The 17,723-nt window shown below is 38.5% G+C and overlaps 1 protein-coding gene across 3 annotated transcripts in view; it reads right to left on the bottom strand.

The window, feature by feature from the left end:
* Positions 1-8,868: 8,868 nt before the first annotated feature.
* The window catches only part of LOC106087471 (rap guanine nucleotide exchange factor 4), a 528,050-nt gene continuing 519,195 nt past the window's right edge, over positions 8,869-17,723 (bottom strand). For all 3 annotated transcript variants that reach the window (XM_059370594.1, XM_059370595.1, XM_013252522.2), the window contains 3 exons: positions 13,350-13,483; positions 12,864-13,213; positions 8,869-12,790 (listed from right to left, as the gene is read on the bottom strand). In XM_059370594.1, the coding sequence (XP_059226577.1) occupies positions 12,663-12,790; positions 12,864-13,213; positions 13,350-13,483 (612 nt within the window). In that variant the 3' untranslated portion in view covers positions 8,869-12,662. The remainder of the gene's footprint in view (positions 12,791-12,863; positions 13,214-13,349; positions 13,484-17,723) is intronic.

Here is a 17,723-nt window from a genome sequence, read left to right as displayed (position 1 = left end):
ACACACATCAAAATACAACGGCTGCGTTGGCTAGGTCATGTTGTCTGAATGGATGAAGAAGCTCCAGCTAAGAAGTCTTTTGAAGGCAAACACGGTGGTACATGCAAACCGGGAAGACCAAAAGCCCGATGGAAAGATCAAGTGGTGGGAGACACCTCGAAACTTCATGTCAGAGATTTTAGAATGAGCGCAGAAGATCGAGACGCTTGGAACGCTATTCCACGTTCGGCTAGTGGAACAAATATTCTATCATAGCCAATTAGAGTAAAGTAAGTAATCAGTTGTGAGCTTTTATTTTGCAAATAATTTTTTCTATGGTAGAAATATTTTCTGATCGATTATTCACCGATCTTCATCAGAGGAGTTTCTTTGTTAGTTTCGTACAAATATGTATAACATGTTGGTGTTTTTATATTTTGTTTTTCCTAGGTTTTTACAGATCTTTCTAGAAGAGTTTTTTTGTTGTTATGGTTTGAAGGACAACTCATTAACATTACTAAATTTTGCAGTTGTTTTTTTTTTTTTAGAAACAAAGTTTTGATAGAATTATACAAAGATTTTGATTTATTTTTGGGTTTTTATAAAAAATTCGTTTACGGTAAGAAACCATTTTTGTTTTACAAAAGAATACATTCATTATTGTAATCAGTTTAGGGTTACAAACTGGTTTTTGGAAAGTTGGCTTTGTAAAGTTTTTCATAAATTTTTTTTTAACATATTTTTTTAAATAAAAATTTTTGTTTTTTTAATATTTGTTTAGTTTTTGTTTGTTTAAAACTTTTGTTTTAGAATAAAAATATATTTATTCTTTGAGAATAAAATTGTGTGGTAATAATCAATGAAAGTGAGAGACCCGTTTTGAGAGAGTTTATTAATACATAATCGGTTAGTTAACTTTAAGTTTGAGTAAGAAACTTTAAAGAGGGTTGTATTTTTCTTATTCGTATTTGTTTATTTTTTTTATTGCAATATTTAACACTAAAACACTTAATGGGGTATTCTTTCAATTTTTTTTTTATTACTTTTGTTTGTCTATGGCTGTATTCCTAATATAATAAAATACATCTATATGTAAATATATTAGAGTATTATTGCATTGCATTAATTTTTTATGTTAACGATTAACAAAGGTCCCTCTCCAGTTTTGTTTGTTTTGTTTTCAAATTTGCGTTTTTGCTCTTATATGCGTTATAATTTTATAAAAATTTGTGTTGTTTCTAATTTTTGTTTTTTTTTGTCTTCTTCTACTATTACATATACAAAATTAATATAATAAATATTTTTTTTATACAGAACATTTATAACACATATCACAGGATGGTGTTATAGAAAAAGAAGAGACTTAGGTATTAATGAAAACTGCTTAGCCAAGTTTGCGAGTCATCCTGCATTAGACTTTTGTGCCAGGAAAAAACTTTTATCTAAAACTGACTTGAGTTATAATGAAAATAAGCTTATATTCAAATCACCATGGGTTGTGGTTTCTTCCTCCAATGACCAATTTTGACAAAGAGTAATTTAATAATGAACTGCAATATTCGGATTTGAGTGCAATATTCAGAAAAGTAAAAATGGCTTTTCTTTATATGCAGAAACTAAAAAAAATGTTAACTAGCAGATATCAATGGAGAAATTGAGAAATTTGGAAACTACAACTTTGATATTGATATACATTACTTCTTCCTTTCAAACCCATTACCAGTCCAGAGGATAAATATCACCCAACAATAAACCTTCAGATCCCTCTATCGTTCCTTTCTACATAGGAAATCATATCAAAACAATTAAAAAAGCGTTAAGTTCGGCCGGGCCGAACTTTGGATACCCACCACCTCGGGTATATATGTAAACCACCATTCGTCAAAATCCGATGAATGCCCCATAGCAGCTATATCGAAATATGTTCCGATTTGGACCAAATACTAATAAGTACAAGTCAACAAGATTTTGATCTTTTTAGTAGCTATATCTAAAAATAAATCGATCTGAACCATATTCGACACGGATGTCGAAAAGCCGAACATAAGTCACTGTGTCAAATTTCAGTGAAATCGGCGCCTTTTATGGGGCCAAGACTTTTAATCGAAATATCGGTCTATATGGCGGCTATATTCAAATGTGGACCGGCCTATTATGGCACCAAAACCTTAGATCGAGAGATAGGTCTATATGGCAGCTATATGCAAATCTTGATCGATCTGAGCCAAATTGCAGAAGTATGTCGAGGGGCTTAACTTAACTTACCGTCCCAAATTTCGGCGACATCGGACAATAAATGCGACTTTTAAGGGCCCAAAACCTTAAATCGAGAAATCGGTCTATATGGCAGCTATATCCAAATCTGGACCGATCTGGGCCAAATTGCAGAAAGGTATCAAAGGGCCAAAGACAACTCACTGTCCCAAATTTCAACAAAATCGGATAACAAATGTGGCTATAGACCTAAGACCCTAAATCGGCGGATCGGTTTATATGGCAGCTGTATCCATATCTGGACAGATCTGGGCCAAATTAAAGAGGAATGTCAAAGGTCCTAACTCATTATCTGTGGCTTTTATGGGCCTAAGACCCAAAATCGGCCAATCGGTCTATATGGCGGCTATATCCAAATCTGGACCGATCTGGGCCAATTTGACGAAGGATGTCGAAGGGTCTAGCACAACTCACTGTCTCAAATTTCAACAAAATCGAATAATAAATGTGGCTTTTATGGGCCTAAGACCCTAAATCGGAGGATCGATCTATATGGCAGCTATATCCAAATATGAATCGATCTCGACCAAAGTAAAGAAAGATGTCGAAGGGCCCCACGCAACTCACTGTCCCAAATTTCGGCGACATCCGACTATAAATGTGGATTTTATGGGCTTAAGACCCTAAATCGTCGGACCGGTCGATATGGCAGCTATATCCAAATCTGGACCGATCTGAGCCAAATTGCAGAAATGTGTCGAAGGGCCTAACACAACTCACTGTTCCAAATTTTGGCAAAATCGGACAATAAATGCACTTTTTTTGGGCGCAAGACCTTAAATCGAGAGATCGGCCTATATGGCAGCTATATCCAAATCTGGACCGATTTGGGCCAAATTGAAGAAGATTGTCGAAGGGTCTAACACAACGCAATCTCCCAAATTTCAGCAAAAGCGGATAATAAATGTGCCTATTATGGGCCCAAAACCCTAAATCGAGAGATCGGTCTATATGGCAGCTATATTCTAATATGAACCGATCTCGACCAAAGTGAAGAAGGATGTCGAAGGCCCTAACACAACTCACTATCCCAAATTTCAGTAAAATCGGACAATAAATGTGGCTTTAATGGGCTTAAGACCCTAAATCGGCGGAACGGTCTATATGGGGGCTATATCCAAATCTGGATCGATCTGGGCCAAATTGCAGAAAGATGTCGAGGAGCCCCACGCAACTCAATGTCGCAAATTTTGGCAAAATCGTACAATAAAAGCACCTTTTATGAGCGCAAAACCTTAAATCGAGAGATCGGTCTATATGGCAGCTATATCCTAATATGAACCGATCTCGACCAAAGTGAAGAAGGATGTCGAAGGCCCTAACACAACTCACTGTCACAAATTTCAGCAAAATCGGATAATAAATGTGGCTTTTATGGGCTTGAGACCCTACATCGGCGAATCGGTTTATATGGCAGCTATATCCAAATCTGGACCGATTTGGGCCAAATTGAAGAAAAATATCGAAGGTCCTAACACAACTCACTGTCCCAAATTTCAGTAAAATCGGATAATAAATGTGGCTTTTATGTGCCTAAGACCCTATATCGGCGGATCGGTCTATATGGGGGTTATATCCAAATCTGGCCCGATCTTCGCCAAATTGAAGAAGGATGTCGAAGGGCCTAACACAACCCACTGTCCCAAATTTCGGCAAAATCGGGCTATAAATATATCCAAATCTGGACCGATCTGGGCCAAATTGAGAAGTATGTCGAAGGGCCAATCGCAACTCACTGTCCCAAATTTCAGTAAAATCGGATAATAAATGTGGCTTTTATGGGCCTAGAGGCTAAATCGGTCGATCGGTGGGCTCTACACAAGACATAGTCCGATACAGTCCATCTTTGAATTTAACCTGCTTATGGACCAAAAAGAATCTGTGCAAAGTTTTAGCGCAATATCTCTATTTTTAAAAACTGTAGCGTGATTTCAATAGACAGACGAACAGGCGGACGGACATGGCTACTTCGTCTTAGTTATTTACGCTGATCAAGAATATATATACCTTAAAGGGACGGAAATGGATATTTCGATGTGTTGCAAACGGAATGACAAAATAAATATACCCCCATCATTCGGTGGTGGGTATAATATGCCGTGTAAGAACGGGTAGGGGTATCTCTTTGAAATTAGGAATAGTTAAAGTAGAGGTGTTATCGAGATCGTGTGCCAAATTTCCGGGCGTCTCTTGGTAGGCCCCAAAAGTTGGTCACCTCGGCATTTTGAAAAATTGTTCAGACTTCTATATCTTTATTTTTTGTCCGATTTCCAAATTGTTTTTGCTGGATACTGCTTAAACATCCCTATAAAATCCCTCGAGGAATACAATATCTCTACTGGTTCAGGGGATTGTTGAATTTTTGCCCGAGACTGGCTTCGTATTTTGCGAAGGCATTTGTAGTTTGATTTTCATTTTTATACTCTCCACCATAGTCTATCTAACCATGCCTGTCCATCTGTCTGTCGAAAGCACGCCAAATTTCGAAGGAGTAAAGCTAGCTGCTTGAAAAATTTCTTACTGATATAGGTCTTTGGGGATAGCAAATGGACCATATCGGTTCAGATTTAGATGTAGCACCCATATAAACCGATCCCCGTATTTGACTTCTTGAAGCCTCAATTTTCACCTGATTTGGGTGAAATTTGGCCCAAAAACCTATCTTATGACTAACAATGTCAGTGCCAATTTTTATCCTATTTGGTCAATATGGCAATATAGGCCCGTTCTAAGTACCGATATGACTTCTTAAAATCATTGAACATTTTGCGCAAACCGAGTGTGAAAAATTTTAGTGGGCACAACCAAAGTTTTGGGTGGGCGCAAAGCAAATTGGGTTGGGAAACCCTGCTATAGAGGGCGCAATTCTCGTCCGATTTGACTGACATTTTGCACATGGTGTTTTGGTATTACTTCCAACATCTGTGTTAAATGTGGTTCAAATCGGTTCATAACCTGCTATAGCTGTCATATAAACTGATCTTGGGTCTTGACTTCTTGAGCCTCTAGAGGGCGCAATTCTCGTCCGATTTGGCTGAAATTTTGCATGTGGTGTTTTGGTATCACTTTCAACATCTGTGTTAAATATGGTTCAAATCGGTTCATAACCTGCCATATAAACCGATATTGGATCTTGACTTCTTGAGCCTCCAGAGGGCGCAATTCTCATCCGATTTGACTGACATTTTGCACATGGTATTTTGGTATTACTTCCAACATCTGTGTTAAATGTAATTCAAATCGGTTCATAACCTGCTATAGCTGCCATATAAACTGATCTTGGGTCTTGACTTCTTGAGCCTCTAGAGGGCGCAATTCTCATCCGATTTGGCTGAAATTTTGCATGAGGAGTTTTGTTATGATATCCAACAACTGTGTCAAGTATGGTTCAAATCGGTCCATAACCTGATATAGTTGTCATATAAACCGATCTTGGGTCTTGACTTCTTGAGCCTATAGAGGGCTCCATTCTTATCCGATTTGAATGAATTTTTGCACGAAGTATTTTGTTATGATATCCAACAACTGTGCCAAGTATGGTTCAAATCGGTTCATAACCTGATATAGCTGTCGTATAAACAGATCTGAGGACTTGATTTCTTGAGCTTCTAGAGGGCGCAATTCTCTTCCGATTTGACTGAGATTTTGCATGAGGAGTTTTGTTATGACTTTCAACAACTGTGCGCAGTATGGCGCATATCGGTACATAACCCGATAAAGCTGCTATAAAAACTGCTCTGGGATCTTGACTTCTTAAACCTCTAGAGGGCGCAATTCTCATCCGATTTGGCAGAATTTTTTTACAACGACTTCTCCCATGACCTTCATCATACGTGTCTAATATGGTCTGAATCGATTTATAGCTTGATACAGCTCCCATATAAACCGATCTCCCGATTTTGACTCTTGAGCCCCTACAAGGAGCAATTCTTATCCAAATGGACTGAAATATTACACAATGACTTCTACAATGTTCACCATTCACTTCGTTTATGGCCCGAATCGGACTATAACTTAATACAGCTCCAATAGCATAACAGTTCTTATTCATTATTGTTTGTTTGCCTAAAAAGAGATACCGCGCAAAGAACTCGACGAATGTGATCCATGGTGGAGGGTATACAAGACTCGGCTGGGTAGAACTTAGTACGCTCTTATTTGTTTTTTATACAGTTTTACGAGTTTTTTTGTAACTATCAATCCGATCAGCCTATTAATGACTGTTTGGCAAGCAATTTTAATTTGACGTGGATCATCCTCTGGACCCACTAGGATACCCAAATTTTGCACACTTATTGCAAAACACTCTTCCATTGACATTATTAAGTTTCGTGTTCATGTCTTAATCCGTTCAAAAGTTCTGGAAATGGTTCCAAGATTTCAATTTGGCAATACTGTGTGTAGTTCGCCCCAAGATGGCGTTTCATACGATTCGTTCAACTTAAGTCGTTTAGCTGGATAGCAGTCCGTGAAGTGTATTGGCAAGATTGTTCTGTGACATTTTTGCACCCAGAAGAAAGAATATTTGAAGGTATCTCGCTTAATATCAGTGCAAAGTAGGCTTTTGCGAATGATGTTCTTTTAGCACAAAGTATCGACAGCAGTTGTTCAAAAATGAAATACTCACACCTAATTAAGGTTGCAGTTGAAGTAATTCTTCTTCAATATGTGAAGAGATTTAAGATTTTTTTTCTTTTAATTACTAAGATTGTTTTTATAAAAAGTGTTTTTTAAGAAGAATCTACATAAAGCTGTCATTTTGATCAGCTTGAAAACTAAAAAAATATAAACAAAAATTTAAAAAGAAAATATTTAAAAATGTTTTTATTTATTGTTTCTATGTCTTGCAATAACATAACAGTATGAAATGTAGACTACATATTTTGTTTTTAGACTACTACTGATAATAGAAATCAATCAACTACTCTTATAGATGAAAGGTAATATGTATTAATAAATAATTATTTTTACATTTTAAGGAAAATGACAGTTCTTTTATAGTGGACATATGATCAATAAATTATCAAAAAGTTTCAACTTAAAATAAATGCCATTATAATTTACAATAAAAATAAAACTAGAAGTTATAGAGTGAATTTTTGTTTTTTTTTATTTTTTTTTCTATAAACAGATAATTATAGTTTTGGCTAATTTGTAGTTTTTAATTGTAAAGAGTTTAGAAAAATATATATGTATGTATATGTTATGAGCCTGCTTACTATACTTATTTACCTTTTCTAATTTGTTTACTTCATTTTTAAAAATGTTCTTCTTGTTTTTGTCTTTCATCTTCTTTTCTGTGGTAGAAAAGCGGCTTTATTTACAATTAAATTTTTTAAGGAAAGCGGAAAATTCATCAAAGGCTAGGTTAAGGTTTAAGTTTTTTAAGGACTTTAATGCTGTAATGGTGATGAAACTATTGTTTGAGTTAAATTATATCGATTTATATGTATTTTAAGAGCAATTCATTTAAGATGTTTGAGAACCATATTTCTATCAAAATATTAATCAGAAATATACAGGAGGTACTGGATGTAGCTGTGTATTTGAGAACAATAGCAAAATAATATATTAATGCAATCTCCAAATATATATGACTAGCTGGACCGGGCCCTCATGATGTCTGAATTAGGTGTTTAAGGATCAAACATTCTCATGATGTCTGATTTAGGTGTTTCCCAGACACTTAGACCTGAAAAATATCAGCATCGTGCTCTTCTCTCAAATGCCATTTATTTAAACCCCATATTGTCATTGGTTTTGAGGGGAGTTTACAGGATGAGGCGTCCCCCAAACACATGGTCCCAAAATTGGTTACCAAATTCATTTTCTAATCTCAAATACCTTTGATTTTAGCCACTTATTGGCATGGTCGAAAAATTTTTACCCTTTGGCGGGTGTTTTGGGGAAGAGGTGATGCCTTAAATAAATAGTCCTACATTTGGATATCAAATTCGTATTCCACTCCCAAATACCTTCATTTGAGCCCCATATTGCCATGGTTGGAAAATTTTCTCCAATTATGTTTAATTTAGGGGTGTTTTCTGGGGTGAGGAGGTCCCCCATACACTTAGCCCTGAAAAAATATCAGCATCGTGCTCTACTCTCAAATACCATTTATTTAAACCCATATTGCCATTGGTTAAAGGGGAGTTTAAATGATGAGGCGTCCCCCAAACACATGGCCCCAAAATTGGTTCAAATAATTTCAAATACCTTTCATTTGAGCAACATATTGGCATGGTCAAAAAATTTTTACTTTTTGGGTGATGCCCTAAATACATGGTCCTACATTTGGATATCAAATTCGTATTCTACTCCCCATATTGCGATGGTCAGTAAAAAATTGCTGTTTGTGGGTTATTTTGGGAAAGGGCTAGACCCCCAGAAAATTGGTCCCGAAAGTGGGTATCAATTCTTGCTCTGCACCCCAATACCTTTCTCTTAAGCCCCACATTGACATGGTCGGTATATATGTCCGATTTAGGGGGGTTTTGGGGTGATCCCCCAAACACTAAGCCCTGAAAATATATCAGCAACGTGCTCTATTCTCATATATTTGAACCCCCTATTGGCATTGGCCTCAAAATTGGATATCAAATTTGTTTTCTAATCTAAATTACCATTCACTTAAAGCCCTTATTGAAAAAGCCAGCAAATATGACCGGTTTGGGGTATGGGTCCTAAAAACTATGAATATCGAGCTCCTCTGTCTTGAAGACCCAAATTGTCCTGGTGAGCAAATACGTCCTACTTGGGGGGTTGTTATGGTGGTGGGACGTCCCCTTGACAGTTGGAACCGAATGTTGATATCAGATTCATGGTCCCAAATACCCTTCATTTGAGCTCCATTTTTCCGCAGTCGGCAAACATGTCCGTTTTGGGGGATGGGGCGGTCACTTAGTGACTTGGCTTTGAAATACCATAATCGTGGACTACTCTTAAATAACTCTTGTTTGAATCTTGATATCAGATTCGTATTGTACACTCAAATACCTTTTATTTAAGCTTCATGTTGCCATGGTCAGTAAATAAGTCCTGTTTGGGGGTTGTTTTGGGGAAGGGATGGACCCCCAGAAACTTTGTCCCAAAATTGATTGAGGTGTCGCACTGCGGCACGTCGTTCGGACTCAGCTATAAAAAGTAGTCCCCTTATCATTGAGCTTAAACTTGAATCGTACTGCTCTCATTGATATGTGAGAAGTTTGCCCCTGTTCCTTAGGGGAATGTTCATGGGCAAAATGGGACTCTAATGAAAGGACATTCCCCCTTACTCCAAAAGTACTAACCAAAAATAAAAGTGGACCGACCGGGACAATATGAAATTCAAATGAAAGGTATTTAAGAGTAGAGTACGAATTTCATAATAAAAGTTGGGTTCATTTACCTGGGGGGTCGTCCCAGCCCCAAAACCCCTTAAAATAGGTTTATTTGACGATTATGACAATATGGGACTCAAGTGAAAGGTATTCGGGAGTAGATTACGAATATGGTCAGGAAGTGGGAATAGGCTTTATAATATAATAACGGAAGGGGGCGGACCCTCCACCGTTATTCCAAAAACACCACCCAAAATCAAAAGTGGACTGATAAGGACAATATGGGTATCAAATGAAGAGTATGCGGGAGTAGATAACGAATCTGGCATACAAATTCATGTTGAAGTATAGGGGGTCACCCCACCCCCACAAAAACGCCCAAAATGGGCACATTAGCCAATCACGGATATATGGACTGAAAAACGGCAGAACCGATTTGCTCGAAATTTTCGCATATTGTGTAGGTTGGTCTGGAAGGAAACATAGGCTATATAATTTTTCGGTATCGGAAGGGGGACGAACCCTTCCCCTTGTGCCAAAAACACAACCCAAAATCAATCGGGACAATATAGGTATCAAATAAAAGGTATTGTAGGGTAGATTTCGAATATGGTATGAAATTCTAGTCTTAGTACCCATTGGGCCGCCCCAGCCCCAAAACTCCCCCAAACAGACATATTGGACGTTCATGTTGTTGTCGTTGTAGTAGCAGTGTGTGGTTCACTGAGGCGGCAGCCCTTGCCGATGACGGAATACATCGGGTCAATCCGGTACATACAACCGGCTGCCATGGGACTGGACGTTCATTTCAATATGGCGCTCAACTGGAAGGTATTAGGGAGTTGATTTCGAATCTGGCATACAAAATCAGATTGAAGTATAGGGAGTCACACCACCCATCAAAAACGACATTAGACCCATTATGGCTACATGATACTTGGCTGAACCGATTTTCTTAAAATTTTCATAGATTGTGTACGTTTGTCTGGAAGCAAACATAGGCTATATAATTTTTATATATCGGGTGGTGGCGGACTCTTCCCCTCACCCAAAAAGTACTACCCAAAAATAAAAGTGGACCGATCGGGACAATATGGAATTCAAATGAAGGGTATTCAAGAGTAAATTACGAATTTAATATATAATCGTAACAAAAGTTGGGTCCAAATACCTGGGGGCCGCCGCAGCCCCAAAACCCCTTACGTTTGTCTGGAAGGAAACATAGGCTATATAATTTTTAGATATCGGGTGGAGGCGAACCCTCCCACTTATCCCAAAAACGCCATCCACTTAGGTGGTGCGATGGGCACAATGAGGATATCTAATGACAGGTATTGGAGACCATTAAACCGAATATGATATTAAAATTTGGGTCCAAGTACCCAGCGCGCTCTATGGGACTCAAATGAAAGGTTTTAGGGAGTAGCCAACGAATATGACATTAAAATTAGCGCTCAAGTCTAGGTGGTGCGTTTCTTCCTAAAGATACTTCAAATGCGTTATTTGACCCATTAGGACAGTATGGGACTTAAATGATAGGTATTTGAGGGTAGAAAACGAATTTGATATCCAATTTTGGAACCAAGTGTTTTGGAGTACGCCCTAAAGCACCGCCTTAACTGAACTTCATTTCCGTTGGGAATAAAGAACGAATTTGGTATCTATTTTCAGTGCAAAGTGCCGGTGGCCGCCCCAGATCCAAAACACCCTCCAAACGGTTCATATTATATTTACCGGTCATGGCAATATGGGGCTCAAATTAAAGAGATTTGGAAGTGCAGCACGATTTTGATATCCATATTTGAGTCGAAATGTCGGAGGTGCCATCTCTCCTCTAAGGAGAATCTTACCCTAAAAAAGAACATTACCACCAGGAACCGAGAAGTGGCAAATTCTCACACATCAATGAGTGCTTTCTGATTCAAGTTCAGGCTCAATGATAAGGGACCTTTTTTATAGCCGAGTCCAAAGGGCGTTCCGCAGTGCGACACCTCTTTGGGGAAATTTTTTTAAATGACCCTACCTCGCAAATGTCGCCAACATTAAAAGGGGATAAACACCGCTTTGTCCTATGTTCTCGCCAGGATTCGAACGCGTTCAACGTCATAGGCTACAATGGCACGAATTCGATATCCGCATTCAGGGCGAAGTGTCCCCACCCTAAAAAGTTGTTAGAGACTTAAAGAAGGCGCAGCGGAGCGGGCCCGGTTCGGCTAGTACAATATAAAATACGATTTTAAACATTCTAAAAGAGAACTGGAGGCCACCGTAGCGCAGAGGTTAGCATGTCCGCCTGTGACGCTGGACGCCTGGGTTCGAATCCTGGTGAGACCATCAGAAAAAAATTTTTCAGCGGCGGTTTTCCCCCCCTAATGGACTCTGGGAGAACGAAAAAAAGGAATATCCCATAGACACCTGTTGTGCGAAGTTCTATCTAAAATTATAAACCATCGATTTTTCCTGAAGTGGCAGGGAAAGTTGTTCGTTGCTTTTAGGGGAAAGTTGTGACCCAGTACTTGTGTGGACTTGTAAAAGTTCCATATGTTTAGTTCAGTTTTTTTCTCAACAAGGCTCCTAATAATTAGGCATAACAAAAATTTTCAAGAGAGTCTTTTTTAATTTAAATTTAAACAAAACCTAAGAGGTATAGCTAAGGAGAGATTTTGAGTGAGAGAGGGAGAGACTAAAAAGTAAAGCTTAGACCCATTTGAAGGGAGTATAGAAAAAGTTTCATTTATCAATTCGTTATTATCACATATAATATTTTAAAATACATTTTTTCTTGTTGTTGTCAGAAACGTTTTGTTTGTTTTTGTTTTTCTTCTTTTTGTTGTCCATAGTAAATTTTTAATATATCTCTAAAATTCTAATCACAAATAAAAACAATTTCAACACATACTAGGTAATGCTTAAAAAATATTCTCTGCTGGGTATAGACTAAATAAACTACATTTTCCAAGGATTACATATAAACTTTTTTTTTTATGGGGAATTTTGTCTGCCTTGTGCCGCCTTGGCTCTTAAAAAACTATATTTGGGTTGTATTTAAGGGCTATGGGGGAGTATGTATGAGGGGGGGTGTAATGCGATTTAGATCTTGCGGCTGGGTTCGATTTTTTGTGACATAGCTGTAAGGACTCTTTGATTGTCGATGACACGCAAACAACTTATAAAGGAGCGCACCTCGCCTTCACTCTTGGGCGAGGGTGGTTCCAGGCCTAAATATGAACAAAATAATAAAAAGTTGCATTTATTTGTGAAATAGCCCACAAACATTGGGCATCTACTTACCCAAACTTCTGGAGCGACAAAATCTCAAAGTACGCATAGTCTGGGCCATCATGTGCATCTTTTCGAAATTCACCAGGCCATCTATGCTGGTTTTGTTGCCCTCATGGGCAAAGGTCATGTCCTTGAGCAAGAGCGGCATGAAGGGTATTAGCGGGGGCTGAAGTTTGCCCACAAACACCCGATATGCACGATGATTACGACTAGGATCGATTAAAGCCTCAAATTCTTGGTAAAGTTTGCGAAATTTCGAAGGGATCTTCTCCCAGGTCTGTTGCAGCCGAGACACGGCCATATTCGAGAGCCCCATGACAATGGCAAAGAATGCATTCAGATTTTGATATTCTTTGCAACTGAAACGGGAGTTATCATCAAAGATATAGAGATATTATGAGAATCGTTGCACAACAGAAATATGGAAGAAAATTTAGAGTGCCCTACCCAGAGTGGGGTGGGGGGGCTCCTCTTCCCTTTAGGATTTCAACTTACTAGGCAGCCAATTTTATGAATTTTCTAAGCAGACCCACGCGCTTGCTCATGCTGGGCGTCGACACCATTTCCGTGACTATCCAGTATTGCAGCTCATTGAATCGTCGCAGGAATACATCCAAGTTGGCTGTGATCTATAAGTTGGAAAGGAAACATGATTAGTTGAGACCGCAAATATACTCGCAACCACCAAAGCAACTGGTAAACACACCAAAATGTAAGGCAATTCTCAATTGCAATTAAACGAACCAAAAAGAAAAACAAACTTTAAGAGACAACGCTTCTCAACAATTCATCTTCAACATGAGAAACGCATACGAAAACAAACACTTAATAAAAGGCATATATCAACTTAAACAACACCAAAGGAACGGCTTAAGGCTAAAGCAGTGGCAAATGACATTTAAGGAACACTTTTTTTTTTGGGGAAGCTTAAAGCAAGCATGGCTTTAGCTCTCAACTTATCCTACACAAGAAGACAACAAAAACCAACAATAATTAACTCATCTATAAAGCCAAGATAGTAATCTCATCAAATCGTATTGCCTTTATATTTTTTTTTGCCTTGCAATATTTCGTATACCTTCATAAAATGGGTATATGAACTAGGATTTTCTAACGAAAGCAAATCGATTAAAAAATAAATATAAATAAACTACAAAATAATAACTATTTTAATAAAAAAAAAAATTATAAAAAATATTTTCAAGAGGCCTGCTCATAAAGCTTTTGGTCATATGATAAAAAAAACAAAAGTTTCGAAAAGCAGCATTTTGTTGTATTTTTCTAAAAATCCGCCAAAGGGAAACTTGGTTTAATCGCTGTAATGTAAGACTCAATAAGAGGGCATTCAAGAGTAGAGTGGAACGTTGGCTTCAATTGTAGGACATAATATGCTAGGCCACTATACTACGAGAACACCTCATTTTTCCCCTTTAATACAGATGAACACAACTACTAAAGATTTCAAATGACAAATGATACCATTTTTGAAAACGTTAGATGGATACACGATCTAAGAGAAGTGTTTTTTTTTTACAATCTTGTGGTAATCCCAAAACACGAATTTGTTTAAATCAAGTAAGGAAATGCAAAATTAGGCAAAACAAGTAAAAAGGCGTTAAGTTCGGCCGGGCCGAACTTTGGGTACCCACCACCTCTGGTATATATGTAAACCATCTTGCATCAAAATCCGGTGAAAATTGCATACCATATGTCCCATAGCAGTTATATCGAAATATGTTCCGATTTGGATCAAATACTAATAAGTACAAGTCATTGTTCCGTTTAGTAGCTATATTTAAAAATAAACCAATCTGAACCATATACGACACGGATGTCGAAAAGCCTAACATAAGTTACTGTGTCAAATTTCACTGAAATCTGTTTATAAATGCGCCTTTTATAGGGCCAAGACTTTAAATCGAGGTATAGGTCTACATGGCAGCTATATCCAAATCTGGACCGACCGATTTGTGCCAAGTTGCAGAAAAATGTCGAAGAGCCTAACACAACTCACTGTTCCAAATTTGGGGGGAAATCGGACAATAAATGGGCCTTTTATGGGCCCAAGACGTTAAATCGAGATGTCGGTCTATATGGCGGCTATATTCAAATCTGGACCGATCTGGGCCAAAATGAAGAAGGACGTCGAAGAGCCTAACACAACTCACTGCCTCAAATTTCAGTGACATCGGACAATAAATGCTCCTTGTATGGGCCTAAGACCCTAAATCGGAGGATCGGTCTATATGGCAGCTATATCAAAATCTGAACCGATCTGGGCCAAATTGAAGAAAGACGTGGAAGAGCCTAACACAACTCCCTGTCTCAAATTTCAGCAAAATCGGATAATAAATGTGGTTTTTATGGGCCTAAAACCCAAAATAGGAGGATCAGTCTATATGGCAGCTATATCAAAATCTAAACCGATCTGGGCCCAATTGACGAAAGATGTCGAAGAGCTTAACACAACTCCCTGTGCCAAACTTCAGCTAAATCGGATAATAAATGCGCCTTTTATGGGCCTAAGACCCTAAATCGGAGGATCGGCCTATATGGCAGCTATATTCAAATCTGGACCGATCTGGGCCAAATTCACGAAGAATGTAGAAGAGCCTAACACAACTCACTGCCTCAAATTTCGGTGACATCGGACAATAAATGCGCCTTGTATGGGCCTATGATCCAAAATCGGAGGATCGGTCTATATGGCAGCTATATCAAAATCTGAACCGATCTGAGCCAAATTGACGAAGGATGTCGAAGAGCCTAACACAACTCCCTGTCCCAAATTTCAGCAAAATCGGATAATAAATGTGGTTTTTGTGGGCCTAAGACCCTAAATCGGAGAATCGGTCTATATGGCAGCTATATCCAAATCTGAACCGATCTGGGCCAAATTGAAGAAGGTTATCGAAGGGTTTAACACAACGCACTGTCCCAAATTTTGGGAGAAAGGGGAGAATAAATGCGCCTTTTATGGGCCCAAAACTTTGAATCGAGAGATTGGTCTATATGGCAGCTATATCCAAATCTGAACCGATCTGGGTCAAATTGACGAAGGATGTCAAAGGGCGTAACACAACTCACTGTCCCAAATTTCAGCCAAATCGGATAATAAATGAGCCTTTTATGGGCCCAAATCCTTAAATCGAGAGATCGGTCTATATGGCAGCTATATCCAAATCTGAACCGATCTGGGTCAAATTGACGAAGGATATCGAAGGGTCTAACACAACTCACTGTCCCAAATTTCAGCCAAATCGGATAATAAATGAGCCTTTTATGGGCCCAAATCCTTAAATCGAGAGATTGGTCTATATGGCAGCTATATCCAAATCTGAACCGATCTGGGCCAATTAGAAGAAGGATGTCGAAGGGTCTAACACAACTCACTCTCCCAAATTTCAGCCAAATCGGATAATAAATGAGCCTTTTATGGGCCCAAATCCTTAAATCGAGAGATCGGTCTATATGGCAGCTATATCCAAATCTGAACCGATCTGGGTCAAATTGACGAAGGATGTCGAAGGGTCTAACACAACTCACTCTCCCAAATTTCAGCGAAATCGGATAATAAATGTGGCTTTTTTGGACGTAAGACCCTAAATCGGTGGATCGGTCTATATGGGGGCTATATGAAGATATAGTCCGATATAGTCCATCTTCGAACTTAACCTGCTTATAGACAAAAAAAGAATCTGTGCGAAGTGTCAACTCAATATCTCTATTCTTAAAGACTGTAGCATGATTTTAGCATACAGACGGACGGACAGTGATAGATCGTCTTAGATTTTGACTCTGATCAAGAATATATATCCTTTATAGGGTCTGAAATGGATAATTCGATGTGTGTGCCAACGGTGAGTTGTGTTAGGCGCTTCGACATCTTTCTTCAATTTGGCCCAGATCGGTTCAGATTTTGATATAGCTGCCATATAAACCGATCTTTCAAATTAAATTATTGGCCCCATAAAAGACACTTTTATAATGCGATTTCACTGAAATGTGACACCGTGACTTATGTTAGGCTTTTTGATATACGTGTCGTATATTTTTCAGATCGATCTATATTTGGATATGACTACCAAAAAGACCAATATTAGGTTCTACAAAATTGAACAATGACTTGTACTTAATGGACCACTCAATATCCGTGTCGAATATGGTCTAAATCGGACCATATTTCAATAAAGCTGCTATGGGGGCATAGCAGCCCGTTTGCAATCAGCTATGCAGAGGCCGAGAGGGTCTTGGAGATGGCAATTGACTAGGCTAGACGTGGGTCTGAATGTTAATCCAGAGAAGACTGAAGTCTGCATGTTCACAAGAAAGACGAAGTTGTGTGACAAGTTCAGAGAAAATATTGTCTTGGCACAGACAGGTCGATGAGAACCATGTCCCCTAGAGCACTGGAGACTATTCTGAATGTTCGACCCACAAGCATACATATTAAGTATGAGGTAGCCACAGCGGCTGTGAGACTTAAGGCGATGGAAGAATGGATAGTAGATAGGAGTAGATCCATTGACGATACGCTGGTATTGTCAATGTATGTGTGCTACATGAATGCTTTGAAACTAAAGGACAGAGTGGGTCTAGAAGTCTACATTGAGGACCCAGAGACTTAGATCTGTTTCCGACTAGCTGGTCATAACAAGGTCTTGCAGGCGGAGATCCCGGTGATCATACAGGTGGTTAGTTTAGCTTAGGTTAGATGGCAGTCTGGGTTTTTAAGCAGACTCGACTAGACTATTTTAAGACTATTTTAAGTCCATTGTAATACCAAAGTAGCGACAGACTTGGTCTTTGGTGAAAATCGAACCCACGACCCCTACGCTTGCAGTTTGAACAAACTACCAACTTGGCTAG

Source organism: Stomoxys calcitrans, chromosome 5 (genome assembly GCF_963082655.1).
Source record: "Stomoxys calcitrans chromosome 5, idStoCalc2.1, whole genome shotgun sequence".
In the NCBI taxonomy this organism is placed as follows: domain Eukaryota; kingdom Metazoa; phylum Arthropoda; class Insecta; order Diptera; family Muscidae; genus Stomoxys; species Stomoxys calcitrans.
This window is presented reverse-complemented; position numbering and strand designations above follow the sequence as displayed.